Source organism: Andrographis paniculata, unplaced genomic scaffold (genome assembly GCF_009805555.1).
Source record: "Andrographis paniculata isolate CXL003 unplaced genomic scaffold, ASM980555v1 Contig21END, whole genome shotgun sequence".
NCBI classification, from domain to species: Eukaryota; Viridiplantae; Streptophyta; class Magnoliopsida; order Lamiales; family Acanthaceae; genus Andrographis; species Andrographis paniculata.
Window position 1 is genome coordinate 3,824,116 of NW_026137502.1, and position 17,550 is coordinate 3,841,665.

Here is a 17,550-nt window from a genome sequence, read left to right on the forward strand (position 1 = left end):
AATAATATATGTATATATACTCCTATATATTAATATATTATTATTAACTTTTATAGAATATATATTTTATAATTATTTTTTAAATAAATTATTTTTACATTAAATTTTAAATTATTTATTTGTATGTTTTAGTGTGATTATTTAATTGTATGATTTTATATATTTTTGTGAATTATGTAAAATTAAAAAGATATGATAGAGTAATATTTTGTGTGTTCTTATTATTTTTATTTTTATATCTATATATTTAAATTTGTATATTTTATTATATTTTTTAGTAGTATTTTTAAAAATTTGTGTATTATATAAATATTGAGTTTGTTTCTTTAATTTAAATTTTTTATTTTTTATTATTAGGACTATGCATTTATCGAAAAAATATATTTTTTTCTCTCACAAACATCCCATCAAATATTATTTTAATATCAAATTCAAACTAAACTTTTCCGTAAACCAATAAAAAAAAACGAACTCTTAATAAACTTTTTTGTTTGAAATTTTTCTTTTAAAAACTTTTGATTATTTATAAAAATATTTTTTAAAAAATATTAAATTAAATATATATATTTTTTATTTTTATATTATACTTAAACATGTGATATTAATTTTATATTTATATTTTGATCTTTTAATAAATAAAAAATATTTTATTAATACATTTGTATTAAAAATATATATAAAATTATTATATTATTATTATAATAAAATAAAAAATATTTAAGGACCAATGTTCCTGATAAAACGGGGACTGCTCTCTTCTCCCTCTTCTCCCAAATCCAGCATTGGCTCCTTTCTTTTCTTCTCCAAATCCAGTTTCATCACGTCGCAGATGCTCTCCTTTTTCTTCTTCCACAAATCCGGTTGTTCTCCTTCCTCTTCTTCCCCGAATCCAATTTAATCGCCGCCGACGCTTTTCTTTTTTTTTTTTTTTCTTCTCCAAATCCGATCGCCGACGCTCTCCTTCCTCTTCTTCCCCAAATCCAATTTTATCACCGCCGACGTCCTCCTTCCTCTTCTTCTCTAAGCATAGCGACTGCCGGCCTGCCTCCACCATCCTAGGGTTTGCGGGAGAAGGTTTGCTGATGAGGGAATTGGAATGAAGTTTGGTGATGAGGGAATTGACGAAGGGTTTTTTCAGAAAGCCACTGTAAAAGAATTTTACGCCCATAGTGGAAAACATCATTCGACACGCTGGCTTCGGTTGACACATCGGCGGGAAGGGCTCAATTGAGGCAAGAGCCATTGTTAGTGCTCTAAACACATTTCAATGTTAATATTCAAAAGTATGAAGTAGTACTATTCAGAAATGATGTTCTGTTAACTCATTAAGGAAGAGTTGAAATTGTTTCTTTGAAACAAGAGTTGGTGGTGCGCTTTTGTGTATACTTGTTAATCATTATCTTGTTTGCCATGGAGTCAATGTTTTCTAAGCATAACGTAACTTTACTTGTATTTGCTGAAGCTCAAATATATTTTCTATTTTTCAGGATGAATCCAGTGTCTGTATTAACTCAATCAAACTACTTACGATTGAAGAAACTTCTTATCTGCACATGTGCCCCGGTGGGCGTCCCATTTCCAAATCGTTCTAAGCTATGTATGGTACCATTCAACCTATTCTCCAAATGGCATTCTGTCAGAAGTTTTGCAGTGGATACAGTGTTAGGGGATGGCGGTATACAGTTTGAAAGACATGGGACTCCCGGTTTTTGAATCAAAACAATTCCCAATGGTAAGAGTGTAGTAGGCAACTATTGATCAATGGTTATAGGTACAATACTGTTTTGAGTAATTTTGTAGATTGTGGTGTTAAATTGTAGGACCGCTGCCTATCTTATCAGGATACATATGTATTGTTTCTAGAAGTGCCATCATGTTTCTGCAAGTTAAATGAGCTATTTAAACACCTAATTAGGAACCAATTATAAATTTTAGGAACCAATTATAATTTAAGTGTTGGAAGCATAATCTTTTTCAAATTCAGAACTGGTGCTTAAAGATTTTGTTTACAAAGATTATTGATGCAAAACAGCTAGTAAGCAACCCGATAAGTACTTTTTCTTGCTATAAAGATGTTTTACTTTTCCATTTGCATATGAACAGATCCCAAATTGTTGTTAATTAACTATAGCATAAACTTATCTAGGAGCTCAAATGATCTTGAAGGACAGCTTCAGGATTTATTTGATGAAATTATGAATATGATTAAATTGGGGAGAAAGATGAAGCAATAGATTTGCTTCAAGCCAATTATGAAGCTGTTAAGGAGCAGGTGGATTCCGGAACTAGAAACGTAGCAGAAGCTGCTGTTCTTGATGTCTTACTCTTGGGCTACATGGCCATCGGAGACTTACAGACTGCCCAGATCGTAATAGATGAGGTAATTTAAATTTTGTACTGCAGTTGGCCATTAACTTTTGTTTGAAGCTCTGGATCACACAAAGTGGTATCCGGTATAAACTTTCAAATGTGTCTTTCTGTTGGATGATGGTTTACAGAAACAATTTATTTGAAAATAGTTTAACCTACTACCTATATTAAGATTTTATTCCCATAGAGAATACTACTAATTCTCACAATAGTAACATGATAGATGATTTTGGGAGGGAACATAAATAGTCTGCAAATTTTGATTTATCAACTGCGTGATTCATATTTAGATAAGGTTAGTGATTCACCACTCCAAATATTCGTGATGGAGTTCTTTTCAGGGGTGTCTGTTGTTTTTGAACATTATGCCTCAATTTATCATGTACACTTAAAAACTTTTCATGTTACCCTGAACAATAAATCTTATTCCAGTTGCACAAGATCGTGAATGAGTTAAACGATGACGAAATGCTTTTTGATTCAATACTCATGCATATGGGAAGTATCTATGCTAAGTTGGAAAAGTTCAATTAGTCCATTTGTGTCTACAGAAGATGCCTCCAAATTATGGAAAGAAAATATGGTAGTTGAACTTCAACAGGTAAATGTTGTAAATTCTATTTTCATTGTTCCTAGTATCTCTGTTTATTTAAAGTAGAGAATTCTTAATGTTTTACTGTGTAAATATAAGACTGTTTCTTCTTTTTGGGAAAACCTGTTGATTAAACTATTAGCTGACATGATAATGCCAAATTTGTAATCAGTTTTGTGCTTTTTCCTTTCATATGGTAGGAAGTAAGAGCTCTCTCCTTTGCACGCCATTACTGGGAATGGCAAAAGCTCTAGGAAATAGCAGAAGGGCCCCTGAAGCATTGGAAATATATCAGAAAATTATTAACATATTAGAATCTTGCACATGGAAAAATTTCAGATGCTGAGCACCAATTCAATAGGTTTGTCCACCAAACAGTTGAGATTTGTCACATTATGCCTATATTCATTCTGATGCTTAAGCATCTCCGCCTTTCCTTTTGCGACAGGATTCTAAAGATTTACACTAGATTATATGGACAAAAGGATGGTAGGGTTGGAACAGCAATGTGCTCTTTGGCCAACGTAAAATGTGCAAAAGGTAAAATTTACTTTAATTGAGTTTTTTATGCAAAGCCTTTACTTATATCGACATAATTAGCCTTGTGTCGTGGAGTTGAATTTCTGTCGATTGATATCCTTAAAAGGCTTCCCTATAACTTTGAATTATATAATTCATCACATGCCTTCTTTTCTGCTCCAATTCTCAGGGTTTCACTCTATAATATTGATGCATAAATTCTCTGTTTTTCGTCAGGAGATGTGAATGAAGCTATTGACCTGTACAAGAGTGCCCTCTAGATCCTCAAGGATTCAAAAGGTGTGGCTTTCGACGACAAAGATATGGAGAAGATGATAATAGACTTAGCTGAACTACTTCATGTTGCAGGGAGGTAAAAATATGCCGTCAGCTGGTTTAGTGTTTTCTTCGTTCACCGGACTTCCAGCTAAGATTTATATTTTTCAACTCTTTTTCCTAGGAAGTTTCTTATTAGTTTTTGGGTGTTTATATTGCATTCAGATTCTACGTCGTCTGAAATTATATTTTACACACAAAAAACACATAGACATTGCTCGATGACCACTGGTCGTTAATAGTTGTTCAATAGAAGAAATGTCTAGAATCTAAGTATACATATATTTATGTTGGATTATCATGATATTCGTAACTTGCAGGGGAGAAGAAGGCCGAACCCTGTTGGAAGAATGGTTGTTCATAACTGAGAAATATAAAGGAAAAGGACATCCCAGCTTAGTACCCAATCTTGTAAATCTCGCAACCTCCCATTCGCGCTCCAAGAATTTTGCTGAAGCTGAACGCTTACTGCAAATAGGTCTACAGATAATGATGAAGGCTGCACCCGCTGACGATCCATCTATTACTTTCCCTATGTTACATTTAGTTGTTGCCCTTTGCAATCTACATCGTGACGAAGAAGCAAAAAAACTTGCATTAGATGCTTTGCTCATCCGTGAAAAAGCATTCGGAAAGGAATCTTTACCTGTTGGTAAGAACGCCTATTTTTACATGGTTCACTAAATATGATGGATTACACTTTATTAAACTTTTCGGTTCTTTTTGGTGCACAAATATTTTTGTATACCAATTTAAGTTTTTCTCACACTTTTCTATGAACTGATAAAATAGGAGAGGCTCTTGATTGTTTGGTGTCCATTCAAACTCGACTAGATGAAGACGACATTGAATTGGTTGAGATGCTCAAGAGGGTTTTGAAAATCCAGGAAATAGCTTATGGCCATGATAGCAAACAGGTTGTGGAAACTCTGAAGAAACTTGTATATTACCTCGACAACGGGAAAGAAAACTGAGAAATATCATCTGGAAAAGAGATTGTCTGCTCTAAGAAACAAGTTCAAACAACTTTTCATTCAAAGTCGAGTTCCAGAACTTCGACTCGCCTGCCGCAAGATAGCTGTATATCAAGGTATGGTCACTTCAATCCCTACTCAATATTAAGCTATTTGAGTTCAACTATTTGTTGTTCATAGTATGGATAATACTTATCTCAATCTTTCTGCACAATTGTGTGATAAAAATGTGCTTACTTGACTGTGAGAAAATTCCAAACTTAAATTTTACAAAAGAATATAATCCGAATTCTTTATAGTGATAACATAGATACATCTACGAAAATGAGACTGAGGATGTATTGTTTTTTTTAACTATGTTCATGTGTTTTTGTTTTCATTTTCTTGAAATCTTTAGAGTGATAACATAAACACATCTACAAAACCGAGACTGTACGTTTGTTTATGTGTCTTTGGTTCTATTTTCCCGAATTCTTTATAGTGATAACATAAACACATGTACAAAATGAGACTCTAGGAAACAACAAAATACTATTAAGATCGCTTACCCTATTACTATTAATATTTCCATTAGTTACACTGTAAAATTTTCAGTTTTATCGTCTATTTATTGGTTTCAATTATTATTAGTGTATTAATTAATAAAAAATATTTTAAAAAATTAAATGTAATTATGTTTTGCCGCGCTGCAAATTGAAAATGGTATTTTATGGCGTAGCACATAACGTGTGCCAATATATTTAAATTTAATTTTTGGCATAATGATATTAGTTATTATTATTTTTTAAATTTTTGGTACTATTTTCGGTGCCAAAATATTATTTTATTTATTTTAATTTTAATGTTTGGCACTATTTCCAGTGCCAATACATTGTTGTAATTTTTAGTGTCAACATATTTTATTAATTTTTGGCGCTGTTTCCTGTGCTTTGATTGTAGGAGTAGAAAGTTTATGAGTTATGATTTTTCCTTCTTTAATTAATTGTTATTTCAAGTGTTCAACATCGGGATGTGTTAAGCATGGGAAACAAACTAAATTTGAATAGTTTGAAGTACATAAGGTATAATTTTACTAATTACTTTGTAGTTTGAATGTATTGTTAGGTTTTTCTCGTGTATATATGAAAAGAAATTACTGACTAGTTGAATCGCTTGTATGTGTTCCATATGCTATATAAGAAACATATGCAATACAATGATATACATTAGCCTTGGCTAATTAGTGCATAATGGAGCATCTCTACGGTAACTTGTATAATAATTAATTTTTTTTATTATGTATAATTGTAATTTTTATAATTGTCTTGTGATAATAATTTTCTATAATTCTAAGTAAACCATGATTGCTTTTTTTGTATATTTGTTTTGACATTCCAATAAATGTTTTATAATTGAGACTCAATGGAATACAAAAATAAAGAAAATTTTAGAATACTCGTTATGAATAGTGAATTTGTGGAGTGTTTATATAGAATGAATGAAGACATTTATAAAGGACTCTACCCTAATTTATATATGTATTTTCTTGTCATCTACAACTGAGCTCATTCTTTACAGAGCGGTTGGCAGCTTTTGAAGTGTGGCTTAATCATGGATCTGAACATAAAAGCCATCAAAAAAATTTGCCAATTGTATTTCAGGTAGTAACATTCTAGTTGACTACGAGCACTACCTATATAGGGTTCCATTATAATTATATTTTTAAAATTCTAGTACTCATGTGTATGTATGTGTGAACATTAATTTGTTGTCCATTAATTATTGAACATATTTCCATAAGGCAAAAAGGTCAAGTTTTATTTAAAACGTTTAAAATAGTTGTCATGTTGTGCTTAATAATTTTCTCGCGGGTATTTGTTTCGTCCTCCTGAATTATGCTGGCACATTAAAGATGATGGTATGAACAGATTGTTTGCTAGCTGGTACTAAGTAGTCTTAATTTAGAGAATTTGATAAACTGTATTTCGTAATAATAATGCTTTGGTCAATTTTATAATAACAGTTGTACAAAGGACCAGTGGAAGCCTGATTTGTGTTTTTTTTTTTTTTTTGTACTTAATCTCTTACTTCTATGAGGTATATGCGAAAGCATTCGAAAAAGGGCTTCTCTGGTGCACTATTGCAGTTCGATACAAAGGTATTGTTGAAAAAAGCTTCAGCATAACGGCGGATATAAAGGAAAAGACTTCAACGTATCGGTGGATTCAAATTTTAAGGTATCTTGCTTCCATTATTTGAAAAATGTTGACTTCATATTTGACAAAAATAATGTGGCAATTTCAAGCTAATATTACTCCATCCATTACGCAAAAAATTAGTGCATTTTTTTTTGCGAGGGAGGGAGTAATATTTTTTTGAGCTGGGTCGGGCCATTTTAAATTTCAAGCCCATAGGCCCGGCTTGATTTTGCATTGGGGTTGAAAATCCAAACCAAGGCATGGCCCGGTTTCAAATTATACCGGGCCATGCCAGCCCAGCCCAGATTTTTAATATCAAATTTTAAAAATAAATTGTGTTTTTTTTATTAAACCATAAATTATATTAATCTAAATTGATATAATTATGACAAAATATTTTTATTGATAATTAAGAAACTAAATATTAATTAATTATTAATTTTATGTTAAAGTTAATATTATATTAAAAAAATATTTTTACTTACCTTATTTTAATAATTTGGACCGTGCCTAGCACGTAAAAATTTGCATAGACCTTGAAACAGTTTGGTTAATCAACCATGCTGGCCTGGCCCTACCTATATATAGTTTGGATCTAATTTTTAGACCAAAATCTTTATTTTTTTCGTGTCGTATATGGATTGGATAGTAGTAGACTCTACATAAACTTTACCTACAAACTAAATACACTAAAAAATAAGTTAGTATAAAATTTAGGAACAAAATTAATGCATACAAGTCCCGGGATATGCAAGAAAATAAAATAAATGGAAAGCGTAAAATAAAAAAAGTAGGAGATACTCCCTATTATGGAATATCCTTCGAGTTCGAAGGATATTCGCGGATCCTCTCGTCTCCCATAAGCTTTTACCTACAAAATAAAAACACTTAAAAAACAAGTTAGTATAAAATTTAGGAACAAAATTAATACATGCAAGTCCCGGGATATGCAAGAAATAAAATAAATGAAAAGCGTAAATTAAAGGAAAAAGTAGGAGATACTCCCTGTTATGGGATATCCTTCGAGTTCGAAGGATATTCGCGGATCCTCTCGTCTCCCATAAGCTTTACCTACATAAAAAAAAAAACTTAAAAAACAAGTTAGTATAAAATTTAGGAACAAAATTAATGCATGCAAGTCCCGGGATATGCAAGAAAATAAAATAAATGGAAAGCGTAAATTAAAAGAAAAAGTAGGAGATACTCCCTATTATGGGATATCCTTCGAGTTCGAAGGATATTGGCGGATCCTCTCGACTCCCATAAGCTTTACCTACAAAATAAAAACACTTAGAAAAGAAGTTAGTATAAAATTTAGGAACAAAATTAATGCATGCAAGTCTCGGGATATGCAAGAAAATAAAATAAATGGAAAGTTTTTACACATACGTAGTTGCAAAAGACATATATGAACGAGCAACAATAATAATTTCCTTTCTTAAACGACAACCTAAAAAAATGGAAGCCATAATCAACGAAGCTTCCCTCTCTCTCTCTAGAAACCCCTCCCTCACTCCTCATCCCCGAACAAATTCATTCTCAAATGCTCATTCTTAAAAACCAACACTACTATGCCTTTCCTCCTACCTTCACGTCGTCAACACCCGCCTCCCTTCTCTCTTCCCTTTTATATTTTGAAGTTATTTTCTTTTAAAAAAATATTGTATGATCAGTAAAACGTAAAACAGTAATAATATAATAATATTTTATATAAAATTATTCCAAAAGTAAATATGAAAAATAAAACTTAAAACTAAATTTAGTTATTGATAGTAATAAATACTCCCTCCGTCCCATATCTATATGTCCATTTACTTTTTGCACGGAATTTTAGAAATATTAGTATTATATTGGAATGTAGTAAATGTAAAAGTAAAAAGACTAAATTGCCATTATTAGTATTGTATGATATAAATGTAATGACATTTGTGTAATATATTGTAAATTGAAAGGGTATTTGTAATATTAAGTAGTTACTAAAAAAATAAAATTGATAGATTGTCAAGGAACGGACGAAAATGAAAAAACGAATAGATTGTTAAGGGACGGAGGGAGTATGATATATGAGTTATGGATTTATTTATTCTTACAAAATCTTAATGACAGTTCTTAATAATATTCTCTTCATTGTCAAATTGAATTTTATTTTTTTTTTAAATATGCATAATACATTATATTTTATATTGTCAACACACTTCTAATAGCTAATATAAAAAAAATCTCAAATTAAAAATACAAATAAATATTCTTTTAGTCTCACCTTAATATATAAACCTTTTCATTTTCATCCGTCTCAGTTAATGTATACATTTTTTTTTATAACTATTAATCCAATTTTTTGTTTCAAATACGTCTATTGTACTATCACATCGTTAATATTATCTTTAGACTATTTTCAATTATTCACTACAATTAAAATATTATTATATTATCTTTTACATTTCGCAGCAAAAGTAAATATACACTATAATGCAGAAAGGCGGGAGTATATTTTTATTTTCTATATTATATGAAAAAATAAAATATAATATATAAAAATAGATTACCGCATAATTAAATATTTCAAATATTTCATAACTGGAAATGACCTATTAATGAATAAAAAATAATAAAACTGGAAATGACCTATTAATGAATAAAAAATAATAAATGATTGAATAGTGAGTGAAGTTAGAGTGCAATTTTCGTCTTAAAAGTTAGTAATTTTAATCTATGTAATTAATTAATATAATTGGATGTAATTAGTTTGAAGGCAAAAATAGAAAATCCAACCAATAAATTGCTTTTACACATGAATAGTAATAAAAAAGATAGAGATAGAGATAGTGAATTAATATGGTGTTTGATTGATTTGAATGTGGTAAGTTAGAATAAGTCTTATTTTTATATAAAAAAAATAGAATTGAATTATAGTAGTTATAAAATAAAATAAAACTGAAAATATTTAATAATTTGAAAATATAGTAAATATGGTAAGTTATAAAATAAAATAAAACTAAAAATATTTAATAATTTGTAAATATGGTAAATTTTAAAATGAAATAAAACTGAAAATATTTAAAAATTTGAAAATATAGTAAATATGGTAAGTTATAAAATAAAATAAAACTAAAAATATTTAATAATTTGTAAATATGATAAATTTTAAAATAAAATAAAACTGAAAATATTTAAAAATATAGTAAATATGATAAGTTATAATAAAATAAAACTAAAAATATTTAATAAATTATAATTATGGTAATATCACCTTATATTAAGTAACGGTAATATATGACAATCCCTATAAATATTTGGTTTAATTTGGGGATTATTTGTATGATAGATAGATAGATAGAAAGATAGATAGAGAGAGAGAGTCGGTGAAGTGGAAGTGGAGGTGAAGTTCGCAGGCAGGCAGGGCCTAATTTGGTGGAGGAGATGTTCGCCTTTCTCTATCTTTTGGCCATGTCTGGCAATCGTCTGTCAACATCCATCCTCATCCCTCCTGCTTGCGTTCAACAAGACGAGGGAGCTGAGGCGAGGCAAACCTAAACCTTGCCCATGAAATCTGCAGTCATCTACATTTACAGATAGATAGATAGATAGATGCTTTGCAGTCATCTACATTTACAAATACTATTTTTTTATTTTTTACAAATTTTTAAAATTCCAAAAACTTCTGTCTAAACAAAATCTTTATGTGTTAATGATATATTTAAATTTCAATCATTTGAGCTACACTTCCGTGCAAGTAATTTGCCACAGTTAATCAAAACAATTCCTAGGCGCAAAATATTGAATTGTTACAGGGGTGGCCTGCATAGACTGGCTTCGGCCTGCTTGGCCCAGGCCCAATGATGAGAAAATATTGAATTGCTAAAATATGGCACATACAATATATATATATAAAAATATATTAAAATTGTAGTACATATCAAATTTTTTTAGTACGATCATTTTCAACTCGAGAACTTCGTTTGTATAGTTTTAACTTTAAAATTGCAAAAAATGGTATTGCAAAAATTGTAACGTATCCGAAAGCTGACATGCTTGCCATCTAGGCCACGCCCGCGCTGAGGCCCAGACCAGTCGTCCGTCAGCGCAACACTCTTGGGATATACCATACAGTATGGAGAATCATGCGGAACAGGTACCTGCATCAAGATATGGGTCATTAGTCGGCCGCACAGGACAGAAGCTCGCACACATGGAACGGACTATGGCCGAGAACCAGGGGCAGAAATGTCAGCCCGTGACGTTAGACTAACCATAAGTTCACCCCTATCCAAAAGTGCGCACTGGATAAAACCCGACCGCAAATTAGATCCGACATGCAAGTCATACTAGACGAACCATATATGACAGATGACATTAAGTGTTAGAATTTGAATCCATAACCTCGCAGTCACACGTTCGACCCCACACCACCGAGCAATACCTAAAGCTTTTCATAGCATATACAATGGATAGAGATGGCCTCTCATTTACTCTGAGGTTTTTTTTATTATATTTTCTTCATTTCAAATGGAAGGCCCTTTTTTTAAAAAAAAAATTATAGTAAATTAAGAAATTATATTATTTTATTAGTTGATAGAAGTGTGAAATTATTTTTATATTTTTGTCTTTATAACTTTATGTATAAAGTAATGGTATGTCTAATCATATATTTGTAATTTAAAATAAAAAATAAAAAATATTTTAGTATTACTTAATAATTTTTCTTTCTAAAATTAAAAATAAATATTTTGAAGTAGAACAAACAAAAATGATAACAATAATACCTTGAATTGGGACAAATGCGTAGTAAGTTTGATATACCAAAATCTTCATAATTTCATGTGACTAATTGTGCCAAAATAAAACCAGCAAACAAATGCATAAGAAAGTGACCAAATTATGTCCTAAATAAAGTTCTATCAATAGGTTGGGACAGGTGGGTTTGTGTGCTTTGTATTTGGATATTCCATATAATAATAATATGGTAAAATTATTCTATTCACTTGTGTTTTAAAAATTTTATAATTTTTTTCCATAATTTAAAAATTGCATGAATTTTTTATTGGATTTTTAAAAATATTTTAAAAAATTTCCTTTCAGGAGTTTCTATGCAGTATTTTTTAAAACACAAAAAACTCTTGAATAATTTTTAGAAAATTTTATACAATATTTTTTAAAATATGAGAGAAATCCACCCAATTTGTAAATCACAACAAAGAATAGTGTAAAATTTTCAAACTACAAATAGGTTATGTATAATTTTCCTTATTATTATTTGAACTTTTTCAAATGGCCTTATGTTATCGGAATTATATATTACTTCCTCCGTTCCACAATGGATGTTTTGGTTATGGTAGACACCTGAATTTAAATTAAGTATAATTAGTAGATAATTAAGAATGTATTAGTGAAAATAATTAATATATAATACAAATTATTATAGATTAAGATTAATATAACTAATTAGTTTTATTAAAATTTTTAAAAAAATTAAAATATAGAATAAGATTAAGATGCATAATTATTTTTTAAAAAAGAAAAGTGACATAAAATGTGGGACGGATAAAAACAGAAATATGGATATGGTAAATGGGACGGAGGGAATACTTTATAATCAAGTTAGTTTTTTTGTGATTTTTTTTTTTTCAATAAACTCAAATCAAATACTTTCTCAGTTCAATAACAAAGTATTCATTTTCTTCATTTTAGTTTGTCCTATAACAAAGTATCTATTTTCTTTTTTAATAAGTGTACTATCTACCTAACATTACAAATACCCCTACAACTTACAATATATTACACAGATGTCATTATCTTTATATTTTAGTCATTTCTATTTTATTCCTACTATATCATAATATAATACTAATATTTTTAAAATTATATAAAAAAAAATAAATGAATACTTACTTTTGGAACATAGCTCATCTTATACTGCTCTTATCATTAAAGAGACCTATTAGTTAACCATTATAATATAAAAACATAAAATAAAAATAAAAGACTTTTGATACAAACGCCAATCATAAATTTTAATACTATTTCAATTCTCAATCACGAGTCAGTGAGGGCTTTAGGGTTTCCCACAATCAACTCAGTTCACCAACTAATTGTTCCTTTGAATTTGGTTTTAATATATTAGTTTGCATGGTATTAGCTTCGGCAGGGGTTTACTCGGTGTGCATTTTCGGATAGCGACTACGGATTTTCACATCATAAAAAATAAAAAAAAAAAATAAAAAATAAAAAAAATTAATTTATTTTGAACCAAATATTCATAGTATATAGTATCACACTTTCTAAAAATGGAATGCATATTTGTGTTTAAATAAATATATATGCAGTTCAATAGGTGGAGAAAACACATTTTAATTAAGAATCCTATCAGCCCAATAATATTTCATACGTCATAAGTATTTTTTATTTTAGTAAAATTGACTACATCATACATTATAAATAAAAAGAATAAATATTAAATTATTATATTTTTAACCTTCATCTCCAAAAATTGTGAACCCATTAAAATGGAGGGACTACAAACCAAACCGCTTCCTTTATTATCGGTCAATCTGCGTGACGACTCGTACTGACGTGGCAGCGTCTCACCCGTTATATGACACTGCTGACCTCACATGACGTCATCAAAGCAAAATTCGGATTTCGGATCCGCCCCTCCGCAATCCGACGGTGGATCGTCCGCCTCACAATCCTCTAACTGAGTGACACGTGTCATCGGACTAGCCGCGTTATCACCTTCCCCTTCCCCACCCCACCCACTCCGTACGGTGCCGACCATATGACCAGAATGCCCTCACCCCCTGGCCGGAACGTAAGGGCATTCTCGTAATTTCACCAAACCGGTACCCTCTTCTTCTAGAACCCACTTTTGTATTTTCCATTTTTAAATATATAAATAATTGGGGATTGGTCTGGCGGTACAGTGCACGCAGCACATGCAGTCGCCGTGTCCGTTATATAGGTGAGCTCACACAGCTCCCAACATGTGGCCATCGTCGCCCAAACCCCAATTTCCTCAACAACCGCCTTCAAATCTGAGGTGCTGTTGACTCCCTTCGATCATCGGAACCACCGCCTATGGCTGCCGGAACTTCCATCGTTGCTACTTCGAGAGCTGTGCTTCATTTTAAGCACCGGCCGCTTCTATGCCCCAAGAGGAACTCAATCGCCGCACCGGAGCTCAGGATTTTTCATCCTTTTCAGAAATTGAACGGAGTTTTGAGGCTTGATAGGAGTAGACCTAATTTGACGGTTTGTTTTGTGGTGGAGAATGAGGAATTGACGGCGTCAGCGAGTGTGGAAGAGGAGGGGAATGGAGGTGAGAGAATCGGAGAATCGCGGCCGGTAGTGACGGCGGCTGTGGCGGAGAGAATGGCGAGGAAGAAGTCGGAGAGGTTTACGTATTTGGTGGCTGCAGTTATGTCCAGCTTCGGAATTACTTCCATGGCGGTTTTGGCTGTTTATTATAGATTCGTTTGGCAAATGGAGGTAACTCATTAACTCTTTTATCCTTTTAGCAAATGGAGTTGAAATTACACTTTCTCTTTCCAACTAAACGCATGATTCACAATTAATTTCAGTTTGATTTGTCACTTTCGTTGAGATACACCTGTTGAGCAACTTGCTGTTTTTGAAATGAAATCTCGCGCTGATGAACATGAACTGTGATGAATTTCCTGCGCAGGGAGCCGAGGTGCCTTATTCAGAAATGTTTGGTACTTTTGCTCTTTCAGTTGGGGCAGCAGTAAGTGCAGTGCTTCCATTTACTCTGTTGTTGTTCCTTTACTGTATTTCCATGTCTTCTTCCCCAATTTCCCTGAATTTGGTGTCCAAATTGAATGTAATGTTTAGGTGGGAATGGAATTCTGGGCTAGATGGGCACATAAAGCTCTGTGGCATGCTTCACTATGGCATATGCATGAGGTAATTCAGTTCAATCCATTAATTGATTCGACCAAAATCTTAGAAAACTTAGATACATAGATATTGATAAGCATGGTGAACTTTTCTGGATTAAGGATTGGTTGATTTCATTTGTTTGTTTATTTGTGTTATTCTGTAGAATTTTATTATTTGTGTCTTATTAATAGTAAAACCAATGGTCTATCAATAAATAGATGTGTCCAAACACCATTAGAATCCCAAAAATAAGGCTGTCCACTCTGTTAGAGTCGAAAACAGGTTCTTAATTAAATCAGGACAATGATCAAATGCTGAATATAAGACATTATTGAAACAAGAAACAAATTTGATAGAGAAGATGTAGAGGCAAAATCTCAAATTCAAGAAGTATCCGGGTTCATTTCGGGTTGTATAATGTATATACTCGGGTAAACGTGGCTTTGATATCATGTTATACCTTATAAAATTTTCATAGTTGTGTGTTATTATTGATGAAATCCAGAGCATATGCAAATCGTATAATCTAATGAATATAACAAAATATAGAAATCTCCTAACAGTTTGTTTTTGTTGCAGTCGCACCACAAACCAAGAGAAGGCCCTTTCGAACTCAACGACGTGTTTGCGATAATCAATGCCGTCCCGGCCATTGCCCTCCTCTCCTACGGCTTCTTCCACAAAGGCCTCGTCCCCGGCCTCTGCTTCGGCGCCGTATGATCACATCATCCATTCAAGAAATCCTTCCATTTTAGTTTCTTGATTGTGATTTCTGCCTGCCTTAATTCATTCTACCCGTTCCTCTTCATCAGGGCCTTGGCATTACAGTCTTCGGAATGGCCTACATGTTCGTCCACGACGGCCTCGTCCACAGAAGATTCCCCGTCGGCCCCATTGCCAATGTACCTTACTTTCGAAAAGTAGCTGCTGCTCATCAGGTACAATTCACTATGATCCAAACTGTTGTAAAAATTTTCGATTATTTTTCTACTATTTTCAATTGAAGCTTTTAGATGAGATGATCATTTAACAATTGAGTTTGGTTGGTTGTTTCGGGTTTCAGCTGCATCATTCGGACAAATTCAACGGGGTTCCGTACGGACTGTTTCTTGGCCCAAAGGTAGGGTTTATTATATATATACCTTAAGGTTATTGAAAAAATACAGTGTCTGAATTTTAGTAGTAACGCCATTGATGATCTGAGCAGGAGCTTGAAGAAGTAGGAGGGATTGAAGAACTGGAGAAAGAAATCAGCAGAAGGATCAAACTATCAGCCAAGAATTAGTTTTTTCTTTTTTTTTTTTGTAAGTCGTGTTTTTAATTTGCTTATGGGAATCGTGGTGAAGTCGTGTTTTATGAGGTGAATTTTGACTTAGTGTCGCGTTTGTGGATGATTTGAAATATAGGAAAAAGCGTGCGACTAGAGAGAGGACTACTGTTGACTCTGGAAATCAATCGCTGGAGAATAGGTGACAATTATTTATTATTATTATTATTATTATATGTGTAATGTGTAAATGAGTTGAGGCAGTCGATTTAATTAAATTTGTCACTTTGTGTGAGAGAGATACTTTTTAATTTAATTTGGCAACCAACACTCGCCAAAGAGTTCCATCACGCAATCTCTACAGATACGTCTCCCCGATTTATTTTTATAATGTTGACTTCATTGTCTTAATAATAGCTACCCAAAATATAATAGACAGTATAGAAACCAACACAATGAATGTATTGTTTGGGGGGTTTGGATTTTGAGTTTGAGATTTGAATAGTAAAAATTTTGAATTTAAATAGTTGTACGATGTGATATAAATAGATGTTAGATTTGATATTTTGAATGTAAAGTTGATTTTTAATATAATATAAAAAATAAAAAAATATGTGTTTGATTTGATGTATTTATGGGAAAAAAATTGGATGAATAATGTAAATTCAATCCAATTCAATCCCCCAAACTAACACACCCTTGATGGATGGTATGATAAGAATACAAATACTAATCCATCCGTCATATAAATTTATTTTTTTTCCCTTCTTCGGTTGTCATAAAAAAATACTTATTTTTTTAAATAAAAAATTATTTCATTATTTTTTATTATAAAAGAAAAAATTAACAATTATTATTTATTTTTATTAAAATTTGTGTCCAGTGAATACACATGGAGAGAGTATAACATTGTTAAATATAATATTACTATAATACTTATTTCCTCTACAATAATAGTTATATTTGTTTTTAGCACAATATTAAAAAAATTTCAATAATGGTGAAAATTTACACTTTTCATGTATTAATTTAACTATGTCGATGGGTTCATCGACAATCTAAATTGTATATATTGTATTAATCCAAATTTATATCGGCACTCTATATATTTGTTATGTATTTTCAACATTATTTTTCAAATGTGATTTTTTAAAATAATAATAATAATAATAATAATAATAATAATAATATAAATACAAAATATTTTATATAAAAATAAAAAAGTTAAAATACTCATTATAAAAAGTCAAAATTTCAATTTAAAGTAATATTCCTTCCGTCTCTTAACAAGATATTCATTTGTCTTTTACGTCTCTTAACAAGATATTCATTTGTCTTTTACGTCATTGTAATTAACATTAAGGGTTTGTTCCTTTGAAGAATTTTACCAAAATTTTACTATTCATCCAAAATTTCCCC

General features: G+C 31.2%; 2 protein-coding genes and 1 long non-coding RNA gene across 10 annotated transcripts; 2 read left to right on the forward strand and 1 right to left on the reverse strand.

Annotated features, from left to right (window-relative positions):
• The first annotated feature begins 748 nt into the window (after positions 1-748).
• LOC127244827 (uncharacterized) lies at positions 749-11,490 on the forward strand. Of its 7 annotated transcripts, none has more exons than XR_007837335.1 (12): positions 749-1,244; positions 1,488-1,732; positions 2,147-2,380; positions 2,803-2,971; positions 3,163-3,323; positions 3,411-3,502; positions 3,719-3,854; positions 4,138-4,469; positions 4,610-4,907; positions 6,349-6,431; positions 6,868-7,007; positions 11,012-11,490. XR_007837335.1 is itself a non-coding variant. In XM_051265343.1 (9 exons), exons 7-9 carry the CDS (start codon positions 3,805-3,807, stop codon positions 4,789-4,791), a joined length of 564 nt encoding a protein of 187 aa, XP_051121300.1. In that variant the 5' UTR covers positions 749-1,244; positions 1,488-1,732; positions 2,147-2,380; positions 2,803-2,971; positions 3,163-3,323; positions 3,411-3,502; positions 3,719-3,804; the 3' UTR covers positions 4,792-5,096. The 7 variants fall into 7 exon arrangements, 1 of the variants encoding a protein (XP_051121300.1); XR_007837336.1 differs by lacking the exon at positions 11,012-11,490 and adding an exon at positions 10,298-10,701; XR_007837338.1 differs by lacking the exon at positions 11,012-11,490 and adding an exon at positions 10,294-10,701 and having other exon boundaries at positions 2,922-2,971.
• Positions 7,828-8,311, reverse strand: LOC127244828 (uncharacterized). The gene is made up of 2 exons (XR_007837340.1): positions 8,242-8,311; positions 7,828-8,039 (listed from the first exon to the last, which is right to left on the reverse strand). It is a non-coding gene; the product is annotated as an uncharacterized LOC127244828 (long non-coding RNA).
• Positions 11,491-13,879: 2,389 nt separating the features above from the next.
• LOC127245094 (beta-carotene hydroxylase 2, chloroplastic) lies at positions 13,880-16,494 on the forward strand. Of its 2 annotated transcripts, XM_051265745.1 has the most exons (8): positions 13,880-14,453; positions 14,650-14,709; positions 14,817-14,888; positions 15,444-15,578; positions 15,677-15,802; positions 15,928-15,984; positions 16,072-16,168; positions 16,271-16,494. In XM_051265745.1, the coding sequence occupies exons 1-7, from the start codon at positions 14,043-14,045 to the stop codon at positions 16,147-16,149; spliced, it is 939 nt and encodes a 312-aa protein (XP_051121702.1). In that variant the 5' UTR covers positions 13,880-14,042; the 3' UTR covers positions 16,150-16,168; positions 16,271-16,494. The 2 variants fall into 2 exon arrangements, with proteins under 2 accessions (XP_051121702.1, XP_051121701.1); XM_051265744.1 differs by having other exon boundaries at positions 16,072-16,494.
• The last annotated feature ends 1,056 nt before the right edge of the window (positions 16,495-17,550 follow it).

Coding starts and splice junctions, on each gene's coding strand:
- LOC127244827 (XM_051265343.1), top strand. CDS start 3,805: ATGGAGAAGATGATAATAGACTTAGCTGAACTACTTCATGTTGCAGGG. Junction 3,855..4,137: donor CTACTTCATGTTGCAGGGAG/GTAAAAATATGC, acceptor CGTAACTTGCAG/GGGAGAAGAAGGCCGAACCC. Junction 4,470..4,609: donor AAAGGAATCTTTACCTGTTG/GTAAGAACGCCT, acceptor CTGATAAAATAG/GAGAGGCTCTTGATTGTTTG.
- LOC127245094 (XM_051265744.1), top strand. CDS start 14,043: ATGGCTGCCGGAACTTCCATCGTTGCTACTTCGAGAGCTGTGCTTCAT. Junction 14,710..14,816: donor CTCTTTCAGTTGGGGCAGCA/GTAAGTGCAGTG, acceptor TGTAATGTTTAG/GTGGGAATGGAATTCTGGGC. Junction 15,803..15,927: donor AAGTAGCTGCTGCTCATCAG/GTACAATTCACT, acceptor TTCGGGTTTCAG/CTGCATCATTCGGACAAATT.